Raw genomic sequence first — 18,496 nt, forward strand, 5'->3', positions numbered from 1 at the left:
ATTTATTAAAAGTTATGTATCAGTGTGTTTATTTTAGGACTAACCCTGCTAAATAAAACAGATAACTATAATTAGGAGTCTTAACTTCAGATTTTTATCAAAATGTCAAAATGATGGAACAACGTGACAGTAATGTCAGAGCCAGAGGCTGCATGCACCCAAAAGGAGTAATATTTGAATTGCTCCACCAGGTGCCATTGAGTGGCCACTGGTATGCAAAACACTTTAATTCCCCACATAGAGTAAGTGAGCAGGCATGGGCGGATCCAGAAAAGAAAGACGGGGGGGAGGCACCATGGCAGGGAAAGAGAGGGAGGAGATATTTTATGTCTGCCAGAGAAGTGGGAGGAGCCTTGCAATAGGGGACAAAGGAAAAGCAGTAGGTGACCCCAGGCAATAGGTGACAAGGGGAGACATTAGGGGACAGAGAGGATAGTTGGGGACAAAGATACACAAGAGGACGGAGAAGCAGATGTTGACAGGAGAAGATTGCGGTGAGTATAGGTGTTCGCATCCCATTTTCTTAAGGGGTGCAGCATTAGAGGGGCGTGTCTATCACTACCTACTGGACATGTCTATCACCACCTACTGGGCATCAATACAAACTGAATAGGTGAATTTTTTATGTATATGGGCTTCATTATGAATCATTCCCCACACACACACACACACTACATATAGGGATAGTGCGTGCCGAAGGCGCACTAAAAAATTTACACTATAATGCCCATTACACATAATGCCACAAAGCATAATTCCCATTAAGCATAATGCCACATACCGTAATGCCCATTAAACATAAAGCCACACACTGTAATGCCAATGAAACATAATACCATACACCATGCCCAGTACACATGCCACCAACCGTATTGCCCATTACACATAATGCCACCCACTGTAATGCCCATAAAAAATTATACCACTCAAGATAATGCCTACTACACATTAAACTGCACCCCATAATTCCTATCACATATTAGAAGATAGATAGATAGAATTCCTTTTATTCGTCTCACAATGGAGAAATTTACAATTGTTACAGCAAGTTTCAAGTACAGATAAGGGTGAAAATAGCAAATAAGATAAGAAGTCCAAACAATATAAATCTAGAATCTAAGAACATGTAGGTCTCTACAGACCATGACAGTTGTACATTCTGATTGCAGCAGGTAGAAAAGACCTGCGATATCTCTCCGTTGAGCATCGAGGGTGAAGCAACCTATCACTGAAAGTGCTACACAGATCCGTCAAAATATTTTTGAGAGGGTGTGAAGCATTATCCAATAATGATGTTATCTTGCTGATCATTCTCCTCTCACCCACAATCTCTACAGAATCCAAAGGCATTCCTAGGACAGAACTGGCCTTCCTTACCAGCCTGTTAAGTCTCTTACTGTCGGCTGTTGAAAAATTATGCCACATAAGTGAAGCTTATCTACATGCCAGGGGTTTCATTCTCATTGCCACAGGGATTACATGCTCCTTTCTAGGGAGTTACATGCTCATTTTTAGTGGGAAGTGTTGCATGTTCGTTGATAAGGGGACTTGCATGCTCTTTGCCAAGGGGATAGTGGGTGATTATTTAAGTGGGCTAGCTGGGAAAGGTAAGGCAGGGAGACACTGGAATAGCATTATAGGGTGACCAATAAAAGTTGGGAAACTAATATGGAGAAGGGGCAGACTATGGGAACAGTAACTTGCTGCTGTCTTCCTCATAACTCTGCATTCTCAAATGTGACACTTGAAATAAACAGAAGGGTGTCACTTACATATGATCCAATTGTATTTTGTGTGTCCCAATGCTGATTTGGGCATGAAATATATGGGCCAAGTGGGCCTTGTTTAGCTTCACGGCGGCAGCATGGCCGCGTGCTACTTCCAGGTTCGGCGCTCGCCAAACTTTCTAAAATAAATTAAATAAACTCCATGCCGACGTGGATAGTTCATACCCCCACTATCCACGTTGGCATGGAGTTGATTTTAGATAGTGTGGCGAGCCACCGAGCCGGTAGCATGGGTGAGCGCAGCGAGCCCCACAAGGGGACTCAGACGCACGGCCATGTACCATTTTGAATAAGTAGCTGTAGTTTTGCAAGGATTACTGAGTTTTGGGCCACACATTTTACACCTGAAATCAACAGAGGGGTGTCACTTACATATGACCCAATTGTATTTTGTCTGGCTCAATGCTGCTTTGCGCATGAAAAATGCGGGCAAAGTGTACACATTCACCATTTTATAATTTCTTATTTTGAATAAGTAGCTGTAGTTTTTGCAAGGGTTAACGAGTCTTGGGCCACAAGTTTGACACCTGAAATCAACAGAGGCCTTTAGACCCAATGGCTATAATTCTAATTAATAATTATGGTGACAATAAGGAATTATTATATATACTGATGTACCGTTAAACGCATCCAGGGACAGACTATGTCATTTTATAGTCAAAACTCTTTAGTATAATAGAAGAGGCTCTTCCGTCCTGCCTCCCACTGTGACTGTTTAGCAGACAGAGATATTGGACTGGTAAAACAACTTTTTTTTCTTTCATTTTGGAGCGATCATCTGTCTGTCTGTCTGTCTGTCTATCTACTTTTGTGTCCCTTTATTTACCACCTGACCCTTGCATCCTTTTGTTGCATCTTAAACTATTATTATTTTATTATTATTAGTTGTCTAGTATTGGACCCATAAAGGGCATGTATAATGTATAAATGTGTTGATATTCAACCTGGTTGCATAAAGATTGATGATTTTTTTTCCCCGAGAACAAACAATTGTAATAAGAATGGCAATTAAACAAAAGTATTTTGTGGTATTGTAGTCTGTGTGACCTTTGTCATCAGACAGTCAACTTGTGCGCTCATTACCTTGTGTTAGCAAGGTGTTGTAAGAAAGCCCCAGTTTTATTGCCCCCAAGGACAGAAAGGTTAAACGTTTTCATACTATTCACACACTAAATTCCCTTTTTTTAATTCCTCCCCCTCACACAAGATCTGAGACCGGTGGCTATTTTTATTTTAACATTCTCTTGATGGGGATAATGCTAAACATGTGTCCCTGCCCTGCTTAGCCAACAAAAGTCTCTTATTGCAGCCTGTAATTTAAACAAAGAAAACTCAGAGAGCACATACAGGATATAAGTGCTGGAAGGTGGGGGGAGGAGAGAAGAGAAATTCCAGTCTGCGTCTGGGGGTGGATGCAAGGGAATAAACTGTCTGCAAAATGTGGTTTTGGTCAAAAACTAAAATGATTTTTTTGTTATACTATGTACAATCAGTGTTTTATATTATTTTATTATTATTAAGGGTAATCATGTTTGCTTTGGATTAATTATTATAACAATGAAGCAAGTCATCTAACCACACGTTACGCACCATCATTTGAAACGTTGCACTGTATATTTGTGTTCTTGGCTATGATTAAATAGAACAGATCAGGGTCATCCTGCATTTTGTCCTCTAGATTTTTTTCAGGCTTTGATGAAATGCACAGGTTTAGGCGGGTTTAGCTACTATGGTGTTACGGACATACACAGGAAGTTTCTGTAACTCTTTCTAAATGGCTGAAGTCTTCCATTGCCAGAATAATTCCGTTATATGTTTCTGGCACTCCATCTATTTGCTTTGTTTTGGCTAAGTGGTTTAAATTTAATTGAAACAATATTGCCTTTATACAAAGGGGTAGCCTGTAGTAAAGCCAGGACAAAATGGGCTCCTTATGAGACATGTACACCGGTTGTGCTTAAATTGTTGGAGCAAGAGAAAATGTACGCTTGGTTTTCCCCTTATTCCTGCTTAGAATAAATAGATGCAGGTCACATAGTGTCACATTTATTACTACCATGGAGAAATCAAAGGTGGAAAAAAATCTTAGCCCTCCTTTTAATAGAAGCTGTTTTCTAGGACTTCATGAAATAATCTTCATTAAAAATAAGAGCTTATCTGCACTTTGGGTTTAGCTTTTGTTTTTGGCATCTCAGCCATAATTGCTCCCATATTCAGGACCTTATACTGGTTGACTCGCAAAGGCAAATTCCTTCTCAAATGGACAAAACCATGTGCCCTGCAAGTGGGGCAGATGTAACATGAGCAGAGAGAGTTAGATTTGGGTGGGGTTTTACTTCAAAGTGAGATCATTATTGCAGTGTAAAAATAAAGCAGTCAGTATTTTCCCTGCACAGAAACAAAATAACTCACCCAAATCTAATTCTCTCTGCACAAGTTACATCTGCCCATCCTGCATTGCACATGGTTTTGTCCATTTGAGAAGGAATTTGCCTTTGCGAGTGAACCAGAATAAGGTCCTATGTGCACAGGACTAAAGGGGCTATCCAGTAAGGATCTTAAATGCAAAATATTTCTTTAATTGGCAAAACCACGTGCACTGCAGGTGGGGCAAATCTAACATGTGCAGAGTTAGATTTGGGTGAGTTATTTTTTTTTTCTGTGTAGGGTAATTACTGCCTACTTTATTTTTACACTTTCATTTAGATTTCAGTGCGAACACACCCCACCTAAATCTAACTCTCTCTGCATATGTTACAACTGCCCCACCTGCAGTGCAGCATGATTTTGTCTATTAGAGCTAGATTTTGCTTTTGAGTTTCTTACTGAAAACCCTCCTAAATGCCTATATTGGCTGTTGCAGGTTGTTTACCTTTTATTATAGTCTTTCTAGTCAATTAAATTAGGGGCGAGATGGGCAGGGGGGATGTTGCAACTGTTTGGACACACCAGAACTTTGTACTGCAACCTTCTCATCCCCATCTCATCCCAGATTACTGTATGTAATGCAAATGCATGCACTTAGTCTACAATTCCATTTAAAAAAATCTTGTAATACTGTATAAAAAATATCTCCTAAGGAAAGAATATATAAACGTATTGATATTTTATTATTTTCCCATCTTTTCTTTCCTCTATCAACTGTTTTATTCCTATGGCAGTGGCAGCGCAGTGTTTCCTGATGTATTCTTCTTTCCACTTTACCTAAGTAACTAATAATGTTGTGCTTTGACCTGTCCACACATACAGTCAGTCACACAGAGGCTGATACTGTATGTATTCTATTCTGCATTCCTGATATTTGCTTAACCTGGGTCTGAGGCATGTGCATATGGTTATGGTATAAAGGGTTGACAGTCAAAAGGTTGACAGTGTCTACATTTACCCCAAATGGTCAACATGGACAGGTCGACAACCACAATGCAGAAATAAGCAAAAGGTTGACATGAGTTTCAGTTGGTGTCAAATTGTAGATATGCACACATGGACCTCAAATCAGCATGCCTCACCCCCTTACACGGTTCGCAGGCAAACTGCTATCACTTTATCATTTTTAAATGGAGTCTCAGTATGTAGATGTTACAGTATGATAACATTAAAAATAGTAATAATTTGTTGACTTCTTAGTGGGCCGCCAGTTACCATGTCGACACTTTCACCGTGTTGACCATATACATTTCGACCATTTGAATGTTGACATATTGGCTGACAGCCTACCCACTGAATATCTGTGCAGAGACAACATATATTCAGCTCTGCAACAGGAGAAGAGAAAGTGACAGATTGCAGTTAACCAAAATTTTGTTAAATGATCATAAATCCTCCCATGAGGATGACTGAATATAACACTTTCACAATCATAAACACATTGTGCTGATGAGCAATACTGAGTCATTAAGACCCATACTTTAAGAAAATAGATGATTGGGATGGAAAAATCATCCTTAATCTAGATGGGAACAAAATACAATTATTATTTTTTTATAAGGTTATAATAATATTGGATATAAGATAAATTCATTTATTGCAAGGGTTCCCAAACTCCACCATTACAATCCAGGTTTTAAGTATATACATGGTTAAGGACAGGTGACTTAATTAGTACCTCTGTCAATTGGATTGAACAACCAGAGTCAGAACTACCCTTGGTGCAGCAGGTGCAGGACTAAATGGCCCACTGCTGCCTGCTACCCTCTTCATGTCAACCACTGTTTTTCCCTGTCCCACCATGTCTCCCCCTGTTACCCTCTGCCTCCCCCTGTAACTCTCTGCCTCTCCCTGTCACCCACTGCCATGTCGCATATTGTGAACTTAGATTGGTATAGAAGAGGGGGGGGGGGGTCCAAATTATATTTTTGCAACTGGGCCCACAAGTTCCACCACTGAAAACAACTGGGCTTAATCATGGAAATATGTAAAACCTGGACTGTAATGGCGGACGATATTTTGCATGCAATCTTGCCGCCAAGCGCCTTCCTCGAGGGGAGATTGCATGCAACTTTTTCAAGGGGAGTAGTCACGCAATTGTATGCCCAGCTTTATATCATTCCTATTTCCAGTGGTACTATTTTACTAAAACAAATCCTGACAATCTTCAAGTAATACTATGTTGCCATGTGTATATATTTAAGGTATTCTTGCTTTCATTTAAAGTTTGTTTGTATCCTTTTAGACAGATATAGAAGAAACAACACAAGCTGATAACTTTTCAATGGATCCACAGTTGGAACGGCAAGTGGAAACTATCCGAAACTTGGTAGATTCCTACATGACCATTATAAATAAGGGCATCAGAGATCTTATACCCAAGACATTAATGCACTTGATGATCAACAGTGTAAGTTATGTATGGTCTGTTATGCTGCAAATATATTAGTTTGGTTTTAACACTGGAAACAGCAAATGGTGAGCCTAGCTAGTATACATAAGAACTCAGCCTGTCCATTGGCTAGGAAACAGCGTCTTATAAATATGGACCACGGATATCCCAGTGATTTCATTGGTTCATATCATAAGACATATGTACATAAACAGGCTTAAGTCATCTATTCTCATTTTTCCATACACAGTAAACCAGCAGAGGATGGCACACATATATATTTTCGGTATATGCTGTTATATGCCATGACACCACAGGCTGCTCCCACTGTATAATAATAATGCCATGACACCACAAGCTGCTCCCCCTGTATAATATAAAAGTAATGCCATGACACCACAAGCTGCTCCCCCTGTATAATATAATAAAAGTAATGTCATGATGCATAAATTATTATACAGGGGGAGCAGCCTGTGGTGTCATGGCATTATTTGTTATACAGGGGGAGCAGCCTGTGGTGTCATGGCATTATTTGTTATACAGGGGCACAACTCAAGAAACAGCAGAAATTGTTTTTTTTTTTATGTGTGAGTTTGATGCTCACTTGTATGTTTCTCCGTCTTGCTGCGGCTCCCAGCTTTTAGACACTACTTGCTGCTTGATGCGGCCACAGTCCCCCACACGTCCAGGCTGCCTGCTACTACTTCCAGTTCCTCTATAGAAGCATGGGCGGGTGGCGTCATCGTCCTGACGTCCACACCCAGCGTCTGGCAGCAGAGGGAGCAGGCGGCCAGGCCCTCCTCCACGTAGCCGTGGAGGCCGGCGGCCATGTTCCTGTAGCCGCAGACATGTTTTCAAAGCCTACAGGAACATGGCCGCCGTCAGTGGAGGAATAGGTAAGGCGGACGCGGCCCGCACACCTCCTGTCAGAGCGGCCTGGGGGGCACATGGCACCCTGTCCCCCGGCCCAGCCCGCCCCTGCCACAGCCTACCCTCTACCCCGCAGCCTAACCCTAACCTTCCTTGCTAGTGCCAGCCATAACCCTCCATCAACACACCCTAAACCCAGAGCCGGCCCTAGCCTAAATGACGCCCTAGGCAAGATTTTGGCTGGTGCCCCCTAGCACCGCCACTAGTTCTACCTCTAACCCTGGTCCCCTTTCCCAGTACCATCAACCCTCATCATAGCAGTCATCGTTTTGGTGCCCCTACCCGCAATATTTTAAATAGAAACAGCGCACACATTTGGTGCGCAGCCCAAACAGGGGTGTGTTCTTGCTGGGAAGGGGCATGGCCACACAATAGTACCCCCAATTCAAATTATGCCACACAGTAGTGCAACTTTATTCACATTATATCATGCGATGGTGTCCCTTATTCACATTACATCACACAGTAGTACCACTTTACCTTATATACATTACTCCTCACATTATTCACATTATATCATGCGATGGTGTCCCTTATTCACGTTACATCACACAGTAGTACCACTTTACCTTATGTACATTACTCCTCACATTATTCACATTATACCCTTAGAAAAAAATCCTGAGAAAATATTGTATTTTAAGCACCTCCATGGCCACACTGCAATCCAGCACAAAGCAGTGTGTGCTGGGCAGAGGAGAATAGCTGCAGCTGTCACTTAAGGGGAGGGGGCCCGGGGCCCCCACTGGGCCCTTCCATCAGACTTTGGCCTGGGTAATTTGTACCCCCTACTCCTTTCTCTCGGCACCCCTGATAATACCACACAGTAATGCCCCTTACACATGACACACATTATTAATGTCCTTATAACCATAATGCCCCTTACACATTATGCCAACCTTTATTAATGCCCTTCATACACATAATGACACACATAATGCCCCTTACACATATGTTGCACATTATTAATGTCCTTATACACATGACACACATAATGCCTGTTACACATATGTCGCACATTAATAATGCGTTTATACATGACACACATAATGCCCCTTACACAAATGCCAAACACTATTGCACAACCCACCCACAGACAGCACTCGCACAGCCGCTAACACTGTGACCTCTGCCTCTGCTTGGATACAGATGTTTCCTCATACATCTTGACTCAATAGGCCATGCAGCTCCTGGCCAGTTCTGCCCGTTGGGTGCCTTTTTTGCTGAAAATTAGTCTTCTTTGCATTGTTATGACCAGCACACACAAGGAGCTTCCAATGATTAAAATGATATGCGGCATGCCTATATTCTGTGTGCGACTGTGGCTGTACCTGCATACGGAATGCTATGTTACAGTGATTTCCATGAATACACTATTTCATATGCAGATACAGCCTCACTCACACACATAATATAGGCATGGTGCATATCATTTTAATCAGCAGAAGCTGCTGATGCCCCCAGGCATTCCAAATGCCCTAGGCAATTGCCTAGTTTGCCTATGCCTAAGGCCGGCTCTGCCTAAACCTACTGTATCCCTCCTTTCTAAGTGCCTAAACCCTCCATCACCAGAGCATAACCCTAATTCCCTTCCCCCTGCAGCCTAATGGTTTCTGCTCCCATCTTCTGCCCGCGAGCCAGGATGCCATTGGTGGTATTCTGACTGCCAGTAACCCATCTGCTTGAACCCTAACCGCATCACAAATAGACAGTTCTCTATTCTATGTTTAATATTAGTATCTGGTCACATTACATTTGTCTCTACATAAGGTAGTACGGCTTCTCTGTGTTGGAGTGTTTAGGCTGTATTCAATGAGGCTGATTCGCCATGTTTTTATGGCGAATTTGTGCTGTTTGGCGAATTTTTGACTAAAACGGTGAATCACCCTATTCAATGACCAGATGGCGAATACATTTGAAGGTTTTTTTCGCCATGATTCACCGAGTAGCAATCGCTATCTTTTTATGGTGAAGTGGAATGTGAACTTTTAAAATAAAGTGTTTTGTTTTTTACATTTGGTGTCAAAAAATCAGGAATTTTATTCTGAGGAGGGGCATGCTATTTTTTATTCATGTGCTGTAAGCACATGAATATATATTTAATTAAAAAAAAATATATATATATATTATTTTTTTTTTACACAGCAGCCAGCAGGGGGCGCCGGAGCCGAGCCGCTCATTAGATATTCATATATTCACTGCACCCGATCGTTACATATGCACGATCAGGTGTAGTGAATATACCCGGTCCCCTGCTGGCACCCCCGGGGGGCAGCCTGTGCTGCCTGGCACCCGGGGAGCCCACCTCCCCCCCACATACGCTCTGGGGCAGGCAGAGAGACTTCCATCTCCCTGCCTGCCACAGTCCTCAGGCTCCCTGCGGCGTTCGCCGCAGGAGCTCATATTCGCCGGTCAGGGGCAGCGAGCCCCTGACTCGTTGAATACCGGAGCCGGCAAGGCTCCGGAACGTGGCGAATGTGCAGCGAATCCTAAACAGGATTTGCTGCACCTCGCCGGTATTCACATTGAATACCGCCCTTTGTGTTAATTTTTTTTGTATGTGCAAACAAAATCAGTGCCAGTGGATTTTTACTGTGGGAGAGATGTATCAAACATTTGGGAGAAGTTGCCTATAGCAACCAGTCAGCTTATATATATATCATTTAGAGTGTATAATATGATAGTTTGTAGCTGAATGGTTGCTATAGGCAACTTTCTTTACTCTTTCTTCTATGAGAGATGTCCTTACACTCGTTTCTCTGGTTATTGACTGCTCAATGCCTAAGCATCATGGGTAGACTGCCAGGACTGCAGTCCCAAGCCCGGTCAGAGAGGTGGGGCCAACCCTGACTCATATCCAGTGTACATGGAGGCATACATATAATACTGTGTATGCTCTGGTGCCCGGCTACCACTAGCAATTGCTGTCTGGTACAGTTAACTCATTTTTTTAAATGAAGACTATGAAATGAAAGAAATGAAGACATTTGTGATGTGAAACGTGTCGCACTGCTGTCACACAAAGGAGCCAAGCTGACTGCAGCATGAGGAGGCCACTTTCAAACAGACACAGGAGAAGGTAAGTGTCTGTGGCCTGTGATGCTGAATGTAGGGGCAGACTAGAGACATGGAGGAAGGGCCAGCTGGTGACACAGAAGGAGACTGGCTGGAGACATCTAAGAGGGGATTACTGGAGACACAGAAGACATTCTGGTTGGTGACACAGAAGTGGAATGGCTGGAGACACAGAAGGGCAGGTGACTAAAGAGACAGAATAGAATGGCGGTTGTCTAGAAACACAGAAAGGGGGCTTAATGGAGACACCGATAGGGAGATGTTTGATGACACAGAATGGGGCTGGCTAAAGAAACAGAAGGGGGCTGGCTGAAGACACAGGGGGCTGGCTGAAGACACAGAAGGGTGGTTTATTGGAGACACAGAATTGGTCTGACTGGTGACACTGAAGGTCTGCTGGAGACACAGAAGGGGGCTGGCTAAAGACTCAGAAGGGCAGCTTTCTGAAGAGATAGAAGGTGGCTGGCTGAAGAGAATGAAGGGAAGCTTGTTGAAGAGACAGTAGGGGAGTGGTTGGATACAAAGCAGGTGGTTGGCTGAGCCTGCAGACACAGAAGAGGGTTGACTGGATACACAAGGGCAGGTGACTAAAGAGACAGAATAGAATGGCGGTTGTCTAGAAACACAGAAAGGGGGCTTAATGGAGACACCGATAGGGAGATGTTTGATGACACAGAATGGGGCTGGCTAAAGAAACAGAAGGGGGCTGGCTGAAGACACAGGGGGCTGGCTGAAGACACAGAAGGGTGGTTTATTGGAGACACAGAATTGGTCTGACTGGTGACACTGAAGGTCTGCTGGAGACACAGAAGGGGGCTGGCTAAAGACTCAGAAGGGCAGCTTTCTGAAGAGATAGAAGGTGGCTGGCTGAAGAGAATGAAGGAAAGCTAGTTGAAGAGACAGTAGGGGAGTGGTTGGATACAAAGCAGGTGGTTGGCTGAGCCTGCAGACACAGAAGAGGGTTGACTGGATACACAGAAGGGGAGCTGTCTGGAGAAACAGCAGGGGGGGGGGGGTACCTAGAAAGAAAGGGAGGCTGGCTGAAGAAACAGAAAGGTGGCTAGCTGAAGACATAAAATGGAAGCTAACAAGAAAAATAAAGTAGCTATCTGGAGCTGGAGAGACACTGCCGGTCTGGATCTGCAGAAACACGAGGAGTTGAGGCTGAAGAGAACTTTCAGGAACACACACACACACCAACTATCATATAGCGGATTGTAATGTGCATACTTACATCATATCCATTAAGGCTGGAGTCCCTGTGGTGTTTTGTTTTTGTTTTATTAAAATCATGGACTACTACATGGACAATGGGTCCAATTGTTGTGTGTGTGTACTGTCATTATTTTATTATTTTATTTACAGTGGAACTACAGGTGGCAGCAGACCTGTAATATTCTTTAATATCCCAGCCTGATGGCACTTATGATTCTCCAAGGGTCGGCATGTAATCTTTAGATCTTTTACACTATAAATCCTTCATCCACCACCATTGGGGATATAGGGCATAGCCCCAGCTTTCAGTCCTGGCCTGAGGGATTATACATTTTAGAAAGGCTGACATTAATCAAACAAAACATTTATGTGTGAAGTGCAGCGACAGTAGATTAAACTATAACAAAATATTTTTAAATGCATCAAGTTTTGTGCCAAATACATTATTAAACACAAAAGGAAGATTAAAAAAATATCCTTCTCCAAGGAAGTAATAGTTATTTTAAGTGCTATGAAAACTTAAGAAATATAGACAGAGGAGAATAACAAAGTATGTAACTGAAGTTAAACACACACTAACAGGTGCTGAAGCAAGATGATAAAACATTGCATAACTTCAGTATATGAAAAGTAAATAATACCGCTTTCAGATTGCAAATGAAGGGTTGCACCGGACTTTTAACTGGTTCAGTCCCGGTGTGATACTGCATTTGCGGTCTGTTTACACTGCAACAGCGAACCGGCACTATTGGGGGGAGCTGACATCATCAGGGGGCGTGGCGGAGCATCGGCACATCATCGGGGCGGAGGAGGAGGCATAGTGTTACCGGGAAACGGGTTGCTCGACCCGTTTAGCCCATTCACACTGCACATCAACACGGCAACGAACCAGTAAGAACCCTTCTTTTTTACCCGTTCGTATTGCCGTGTTGCTACCTGTTTTTTACCGGGTTGAACTGGCAAGAAATCGACTTGTACCCGATAATTAGGTGCGATGTTAAAGGGTATAAGTGACTGATACTAATGGTAAAAGCTAAAGAAGCAGGTTTACAAAGGAGACAAAAAAGAATAAATTGAACATAAAGGGGGGGTATTCAATGTGAGGGTCACGGCAGTCGAACTTGCTCGACCGCCGTGACCCAGTCCCGTTCTCGGTCAGCTCGACCGAGAACATGCAGGTGGGATTCAATGTCCCGCCTGCTGGGGAGCGAGAAGGGGGCCTGGCCACGAGTTGCGGGCGGGAAGAGGCGAGCTGCAGCCGGCAGATCGTCACTTCCCGGCTGTTGTCGGCAGAACGAGCGGTTCTCGGCAGAACGAGCCCGACAGCTTGTGATGTCAGGCTCGTTCTGCTGAGATACCCTGCTCATTGCTGTCGGGGAAGACAGCATTGAAAAGGGGCCCGGCGGGCATCTCTCCAAATCATTTTAACAAATCGTTCATTATGCATATAAATTAAACGATTTGAACACATTGCAAATGATTGGTCTATGATCTTTATGTATGCATGAGAGATCATAGACCTCTATTAACGAGCACAGATACATGCATCAGCATCAATATCGTTCATACAAACAGAACAATTTGAATGATGGGAAGTTCTGATGGATCAGGAATGCCCAGATTGTGTGCCAAATCCATCTATTTTTTTTATTGTATGAAGACCATTGAGAACAAATGGACATTTATTGTTGCTTTTTTGGGGGAAGGGGCTTATACCTGCTGCAGCGTAGTGCAGGGGGTATAAAAGAAACATAATCTCGTTAAACAATTTTTAGTCAAACAAAATATAAGATCCAAATCAGAATACATTTTAGAGATTCGGAGATGCTCAAAATATCTTCTAAAAAACACCAGTGTCACTCACATTTGTTATATAAACTGAAATAAAAAATGTTGTGTAAAAAAAGATTATATTGCCTTTATAAGGTAAACATTACAGGTCATGGGCCCTTATTCTGATCGGTGCGGCCCGATCAGAATATGCGGCCGCAACCGTGCAGGCGAATCCCCGCCTTCCATACGGATCGCCACCTGCCGTCCGTTTGCGGATATGTGGCGATCCGCATGAAATTGGACGGGGATACGCCTCCTCCGTCTTGGGAGCAGCCCCTGCATTCGATGGTCGCCGAACATCGAATGCAGGGCCGCACGCTCCACCAGGTCCCGCAACACAAGACCACACGGACACTTGTCCGTGTGAAATCATGTATGGGGGCGGGCAGCTGACATCCGGCGATGTCAGATGCCCGCCCCGTACCCACGCGTCACGGCCTCATTACCATGCATACGCCCCGCGTTTGCATGGGAACGCCCATGAAACGCGGGGCGTATGCATAGGGTAATGAGGCTAAGTAGCCCCTCACGCCCCTCTACGCCCCCTGTGCGGCGTATAAAGAATCCGTGCGGCGAAATCGCCTGCACATGCGCAGAGTGACCTCTGCACATGCGCAGACGATCAACATCGGCGGCCCGTCCGCATGCGGGAATTTCCGCACCGATCAGAATAAGGGCCATTGTGATGAAGAAAAATGTTTGCTTGCCAATTTTCATACCTATTTTGACAAACTTGGCACTCAAAGGGTAAATACTCCTAAAGGTCTAGGTTTGGCTGGATATACTATAGCTGGTTTAGGATTGATTCCAAGGACAAGAGGAGTTTGTAGTCCGTGTTGTAAGTCTACAAAGGATTGTATGTTTTTTTGCATTTGGTCATATGCATCATATTTTTCTAATATGTTTACACACCAGAAGTGGAAAATACTTCAAGAACATAACAAAATGGTCTAAAATGTAGTCTTAAATTGAATGCATCCAAAATGTACCATAATGTATGGATCCAGTAAGAATATAGATTGAGTGATGATGAAATCTTGGTTACCTTGGAGTTGTGGAGACTGGTGCAGTCCAGAATGTAAGTTGTCCATAATTATACTTGCATTGTCTGCAAGGAGTTTTGAGTACAATACCTCTATTCATGCACCTATTTTCATACCTTCATCATCATCATCATCTGTGCACACTTAAAGCACCCCTTATCATGGTATAAAAAATCAATCTAAAAACAGGTCTAGAGTATGTAGCCCGTAATTCTATCAGCAGCCCTACAGTACCCTGTGCCTTTGTGTATTTGCCTCATTGCCATCCAGTTAGGTGCTCCTAACTCCATGCAGAGATGCACATGAATTGTAAATATCTTACACTTTGTTCCAGAGCCAATAACAAGCAGTGCCAGATTAAGCCTTCGGGGGGCCCGGGGCACTTTAGACAGAGGGGCCCCCTTGCACTTGTCATTACTGGCCGCTAACTGCATGGGAGATTAATACACTGTCAAAACACAGAGTAAAGGCAGTATAAACTTAGTCAATGGGTAACTGCAGGGGGATATATATATATATATATATATATATATATATATATATATATATATATATATTTGATATATGATACCGGCACTTCCATAACAATGGATACTTAGGTTGTTGCCTGCCGAAGAAGAGATCCAGAGCCCCAGCTAATGGCATTTCTTATAGTGTGCGTGGCGGCGGCACTCAAGCATAAATAAAGACACGGGAACCAAAGGACTGGTTTCCGTGTCTTTATTTATGCTTGAGTGCCGCCGCCACGCACACTATATATATATATATATATATATATATATATATATATATATAACACAGAAGGGAGTCCAGGCACTCTCAAACAGAACACAGCGACTCCGGTGCCTTTCTATCCCCACGGCAGGGGAAAGATATGACCAGGATAGGTAGACGGCACTCTGGAGATTTAGATAGAAACTGCACGGCGGCAGATCAAACAATCAAGAAGACAAAAGTCGGTCTGTGTGTCAACGTTTCGGGAATGTAACCCTTTATCAAGTAAGAAGCTGTCCGAACGGACCGCACGTGTATTTCTCAAGAATACACCTCCTCCATCTCAGGGAACCTCCCCCATCATTCGATGGTCGCAGAACCGAATGGCCAGGCAGCTCCCGCAACCTCAGACCACACGGGCATTTCTCCGTGCAAAAGCATGGATCTGGGCGGGCAGCTGACATCCGGCAATGTCATATGTCCGCCCCCCACACGTGCGTCACGGCCGCATTACCATACGTACGCCCAGCGTTTTCATGGGAACGCCCATGAAACGCGGGGCATATGCATATGTTAATGCGGCCAAACAGCCCTTCACGCCCCTCTCCACCCCCTGTTCGTAGTGTACACATTTCATGCGGAATTTGGACTTGCGTTTTATTCGCACATGCGCAGATATGCCTCTGCACATGCGCAGATACAAAACATCGGTGGCACGAACGCACGCGGCCATTACCGCACCAACCAGAATAAGGGCCTTGGTGAGTGCCCCTGCTTTTTATTAAGCGCCTTGGATGTATACATGGTTCTCCAGATTGGATTGCCCTAGTGGTGCACCCCAACCATTCAATACCCCCGGATGTGAGTGCAGGACTTTCTGTCTTTGTGAAACACTGAATTGTGTTTAACTTAGGATCTCCTTCAGGGTTTCAGACAATATCAAAGTAAATCAGCAGTGTAGTTAAGCAGTGGGAATATCCAGTATAATACTGTAAATCATACTTGCCTACCTGACCCTCTCCATGCGGGAGAAAATGCTCTGTTCCTGGACTTCCCTGGTAATGTATGATTGCCAGCACCTGTGGGGAGCGAGGTAAAGGTGTTTCACCACAGGTGATGGCAATCATACATTACCAGGGAAGTGCAGGAACAGAGCATTTTCTCCCGCATGGAGAGGGTCAGGTAGGCAGGTATGCTGTAAATGGTTGTAGAAGAGATATACTGTAGGTAGCAGGAAGAGTGAGGTAATAATAGTTAGTACAGTAGCTCAACTTTTTTACTTATTCTGGTTCACTCTCAAAGGCAAATTAATTCTCAAATGGACTAAACCATGTGCACTGCAGGTGGGGCAGATGTAACTTGTGCAGAGAGAATTAGATTTGGGTGGGGTTTTACTTCAAAGTGAGATCTATATTGCAGTGCAAAACTAAAGCGGTCAGTATTTTGTCTGCACAGAAACAAAATAACTCACCCAAATCTAAATCTGTCTGCACAAGTTACATCTGCCCCACCTGCAGTGCACATGGTTTTATCTATTTGAGAAGGAATTTGCCTTTGTGAGTGAACCAGAATAAATACCTTAGTTTCCAAAACCATATTAATTAAGTATATATTTTAAAAAACGGTACTTGTTTCCTAGCAGGGCGTCCAGATTTCTTACGTACGCAAACGTAGTGAAATCGCATCTCATTGCATCGCATGGTACGTTTTTACCATACGATGTGTGCGATGTGATGCTATATTTGATTGTACAAGCACCCATGCCATGAGATGTGATGAGTGCTTACAATGAGATGTGATGGGTGCTTACAATGAGATGTGATGGGTGCTTACAATGAGATGTGATGCTATGTGATGTGTGCATAGTATGTGATGTGATGAGTGCTTACAATTGTAAGCACCTGCACCAACGCCATTGTTTAGCGCCAACTCCAGTATCCACGCCACCCCGAACTGTGGCGAGCGGCGGTGGATCGCGTCCTCCGACCTTTACATACCCCCACTATCCACGTCGGCTCAGCAAGATCACTCAGAACACTGCATTGCACAGCGATCTGTCAGGGCTAGTGTGTTCTCATGTGTGGCGCTGACCGGCTAGTAACTACATTTATCCATCAAGCTGGATCTTAGTCCTCAGGGGATAAAGGTGCACATGGCTGCGCATCGTTATCGCTATGGCCCTACACACATAGCGATATACTGTAGGGGCCATTTTCTAGTGAGATTGTTCAGAAAATGCCCTGAAATCACCCTGTGTGTAGGCCATACTTGCCTACTTTTAAATTATCCTCGCCGGGAGAGGAGTCTGTCAGCATCACGTGTGGGGGCGGAGGCCTGATGTAGATGTCATAAAGCCCCAGCACTGTCAATCCCCCGGATTTGCGGGGCCTCGTGGAGGGGCGGGGCTAAATGGCGTTATTTGCATATTTAGCCCTGCCCTCCCTGCGAATAGCCGCAAATCGCGGTAATTCAACGATGCGGCTGGGCAGCTGCAGGGGAGATCCGGAGGGTGAGGCAGAATCCGGGAGGATAGGCAACCCAGGTGTAGGCCCCATAAATAAGTAGTACTATAAAGGTCAAATCAACAGGAACAGTACAATACACTGAGCATTATATAAAGCAAGTACACCAGAATTGGTACTGGGCAGTTGGTTAATACTAAGAATTTGAAGCATTATAAGAGACATAAAGTTTCAGGGATGAAAAACATAAATTAAATGAAATTAGTCAAGGACATTTGGTTGACACATAGTAACATGCGTACAAATAATTTAGTTTTAATCATGTAACAGCCCTTTTCAAATACAACATCTAGGAATTTGCCTAATTATAAAGGGTTTTGGTTCCATCCATATTCTTTATGTTGCCATCATTTGTATAGTGGTCTTTTTTCCCTATCAAGCCCAGATTGCAGTTGATCCCCAGGAAGTGGTTTCCATGGCAATTTTAAAGCTCAGAAAAGCCCTTGAACTTCCTCTCTTTGCTCCCAGTAGCCTTTAGGCAGCTCCCACAAGTCAGCCAAGGAGACTGGCTGCATCTTATCAAATGCTTCCCATTGCAGATTATGATAAAGGACTCTT

At 43.7% G+C, this 18,496-nt stretch overlaps 1 protein-coding gene across 5 annotated transcripts in view; it reads left to right on the top strand.

Annotated features, from left to right (window-relative positions):
* DNM3 (dynamin 3) overlaps positions 1 to 18,496 on the top strand; it is a 359,404-nt gene that overhangs the window by 254,665 nt on the left and 86,243 nt on the right. For all 5 annotated transcript variants that reach the window (XM_083157019.1, XM_083157020.1, XM_083157022.1 and 2 more), the window contains one exon: positions 6,460 to 6,624. In XM_083157019.1, the coding sequence (XP_083013145.1) occupies positions 6,460 to 6,624 (165 nt within the window). The remainder of the gene's footprint in view (positions 1 to 6,459; positions 6,625 to 18,496) is intronic.

This window comes from Crinia signifera, chromosome 8, assembly GCF_055691185.1.
Source record: "Crinia signifera chromosome 8, ASM5569118v1, whole genome shotgun sequence".
Lineage (NCBI taxonomy): Eukaryota > Metazoa > Chordata > Amphibia > Anura > Myobatrachidae > Crinia > Crinia signifera.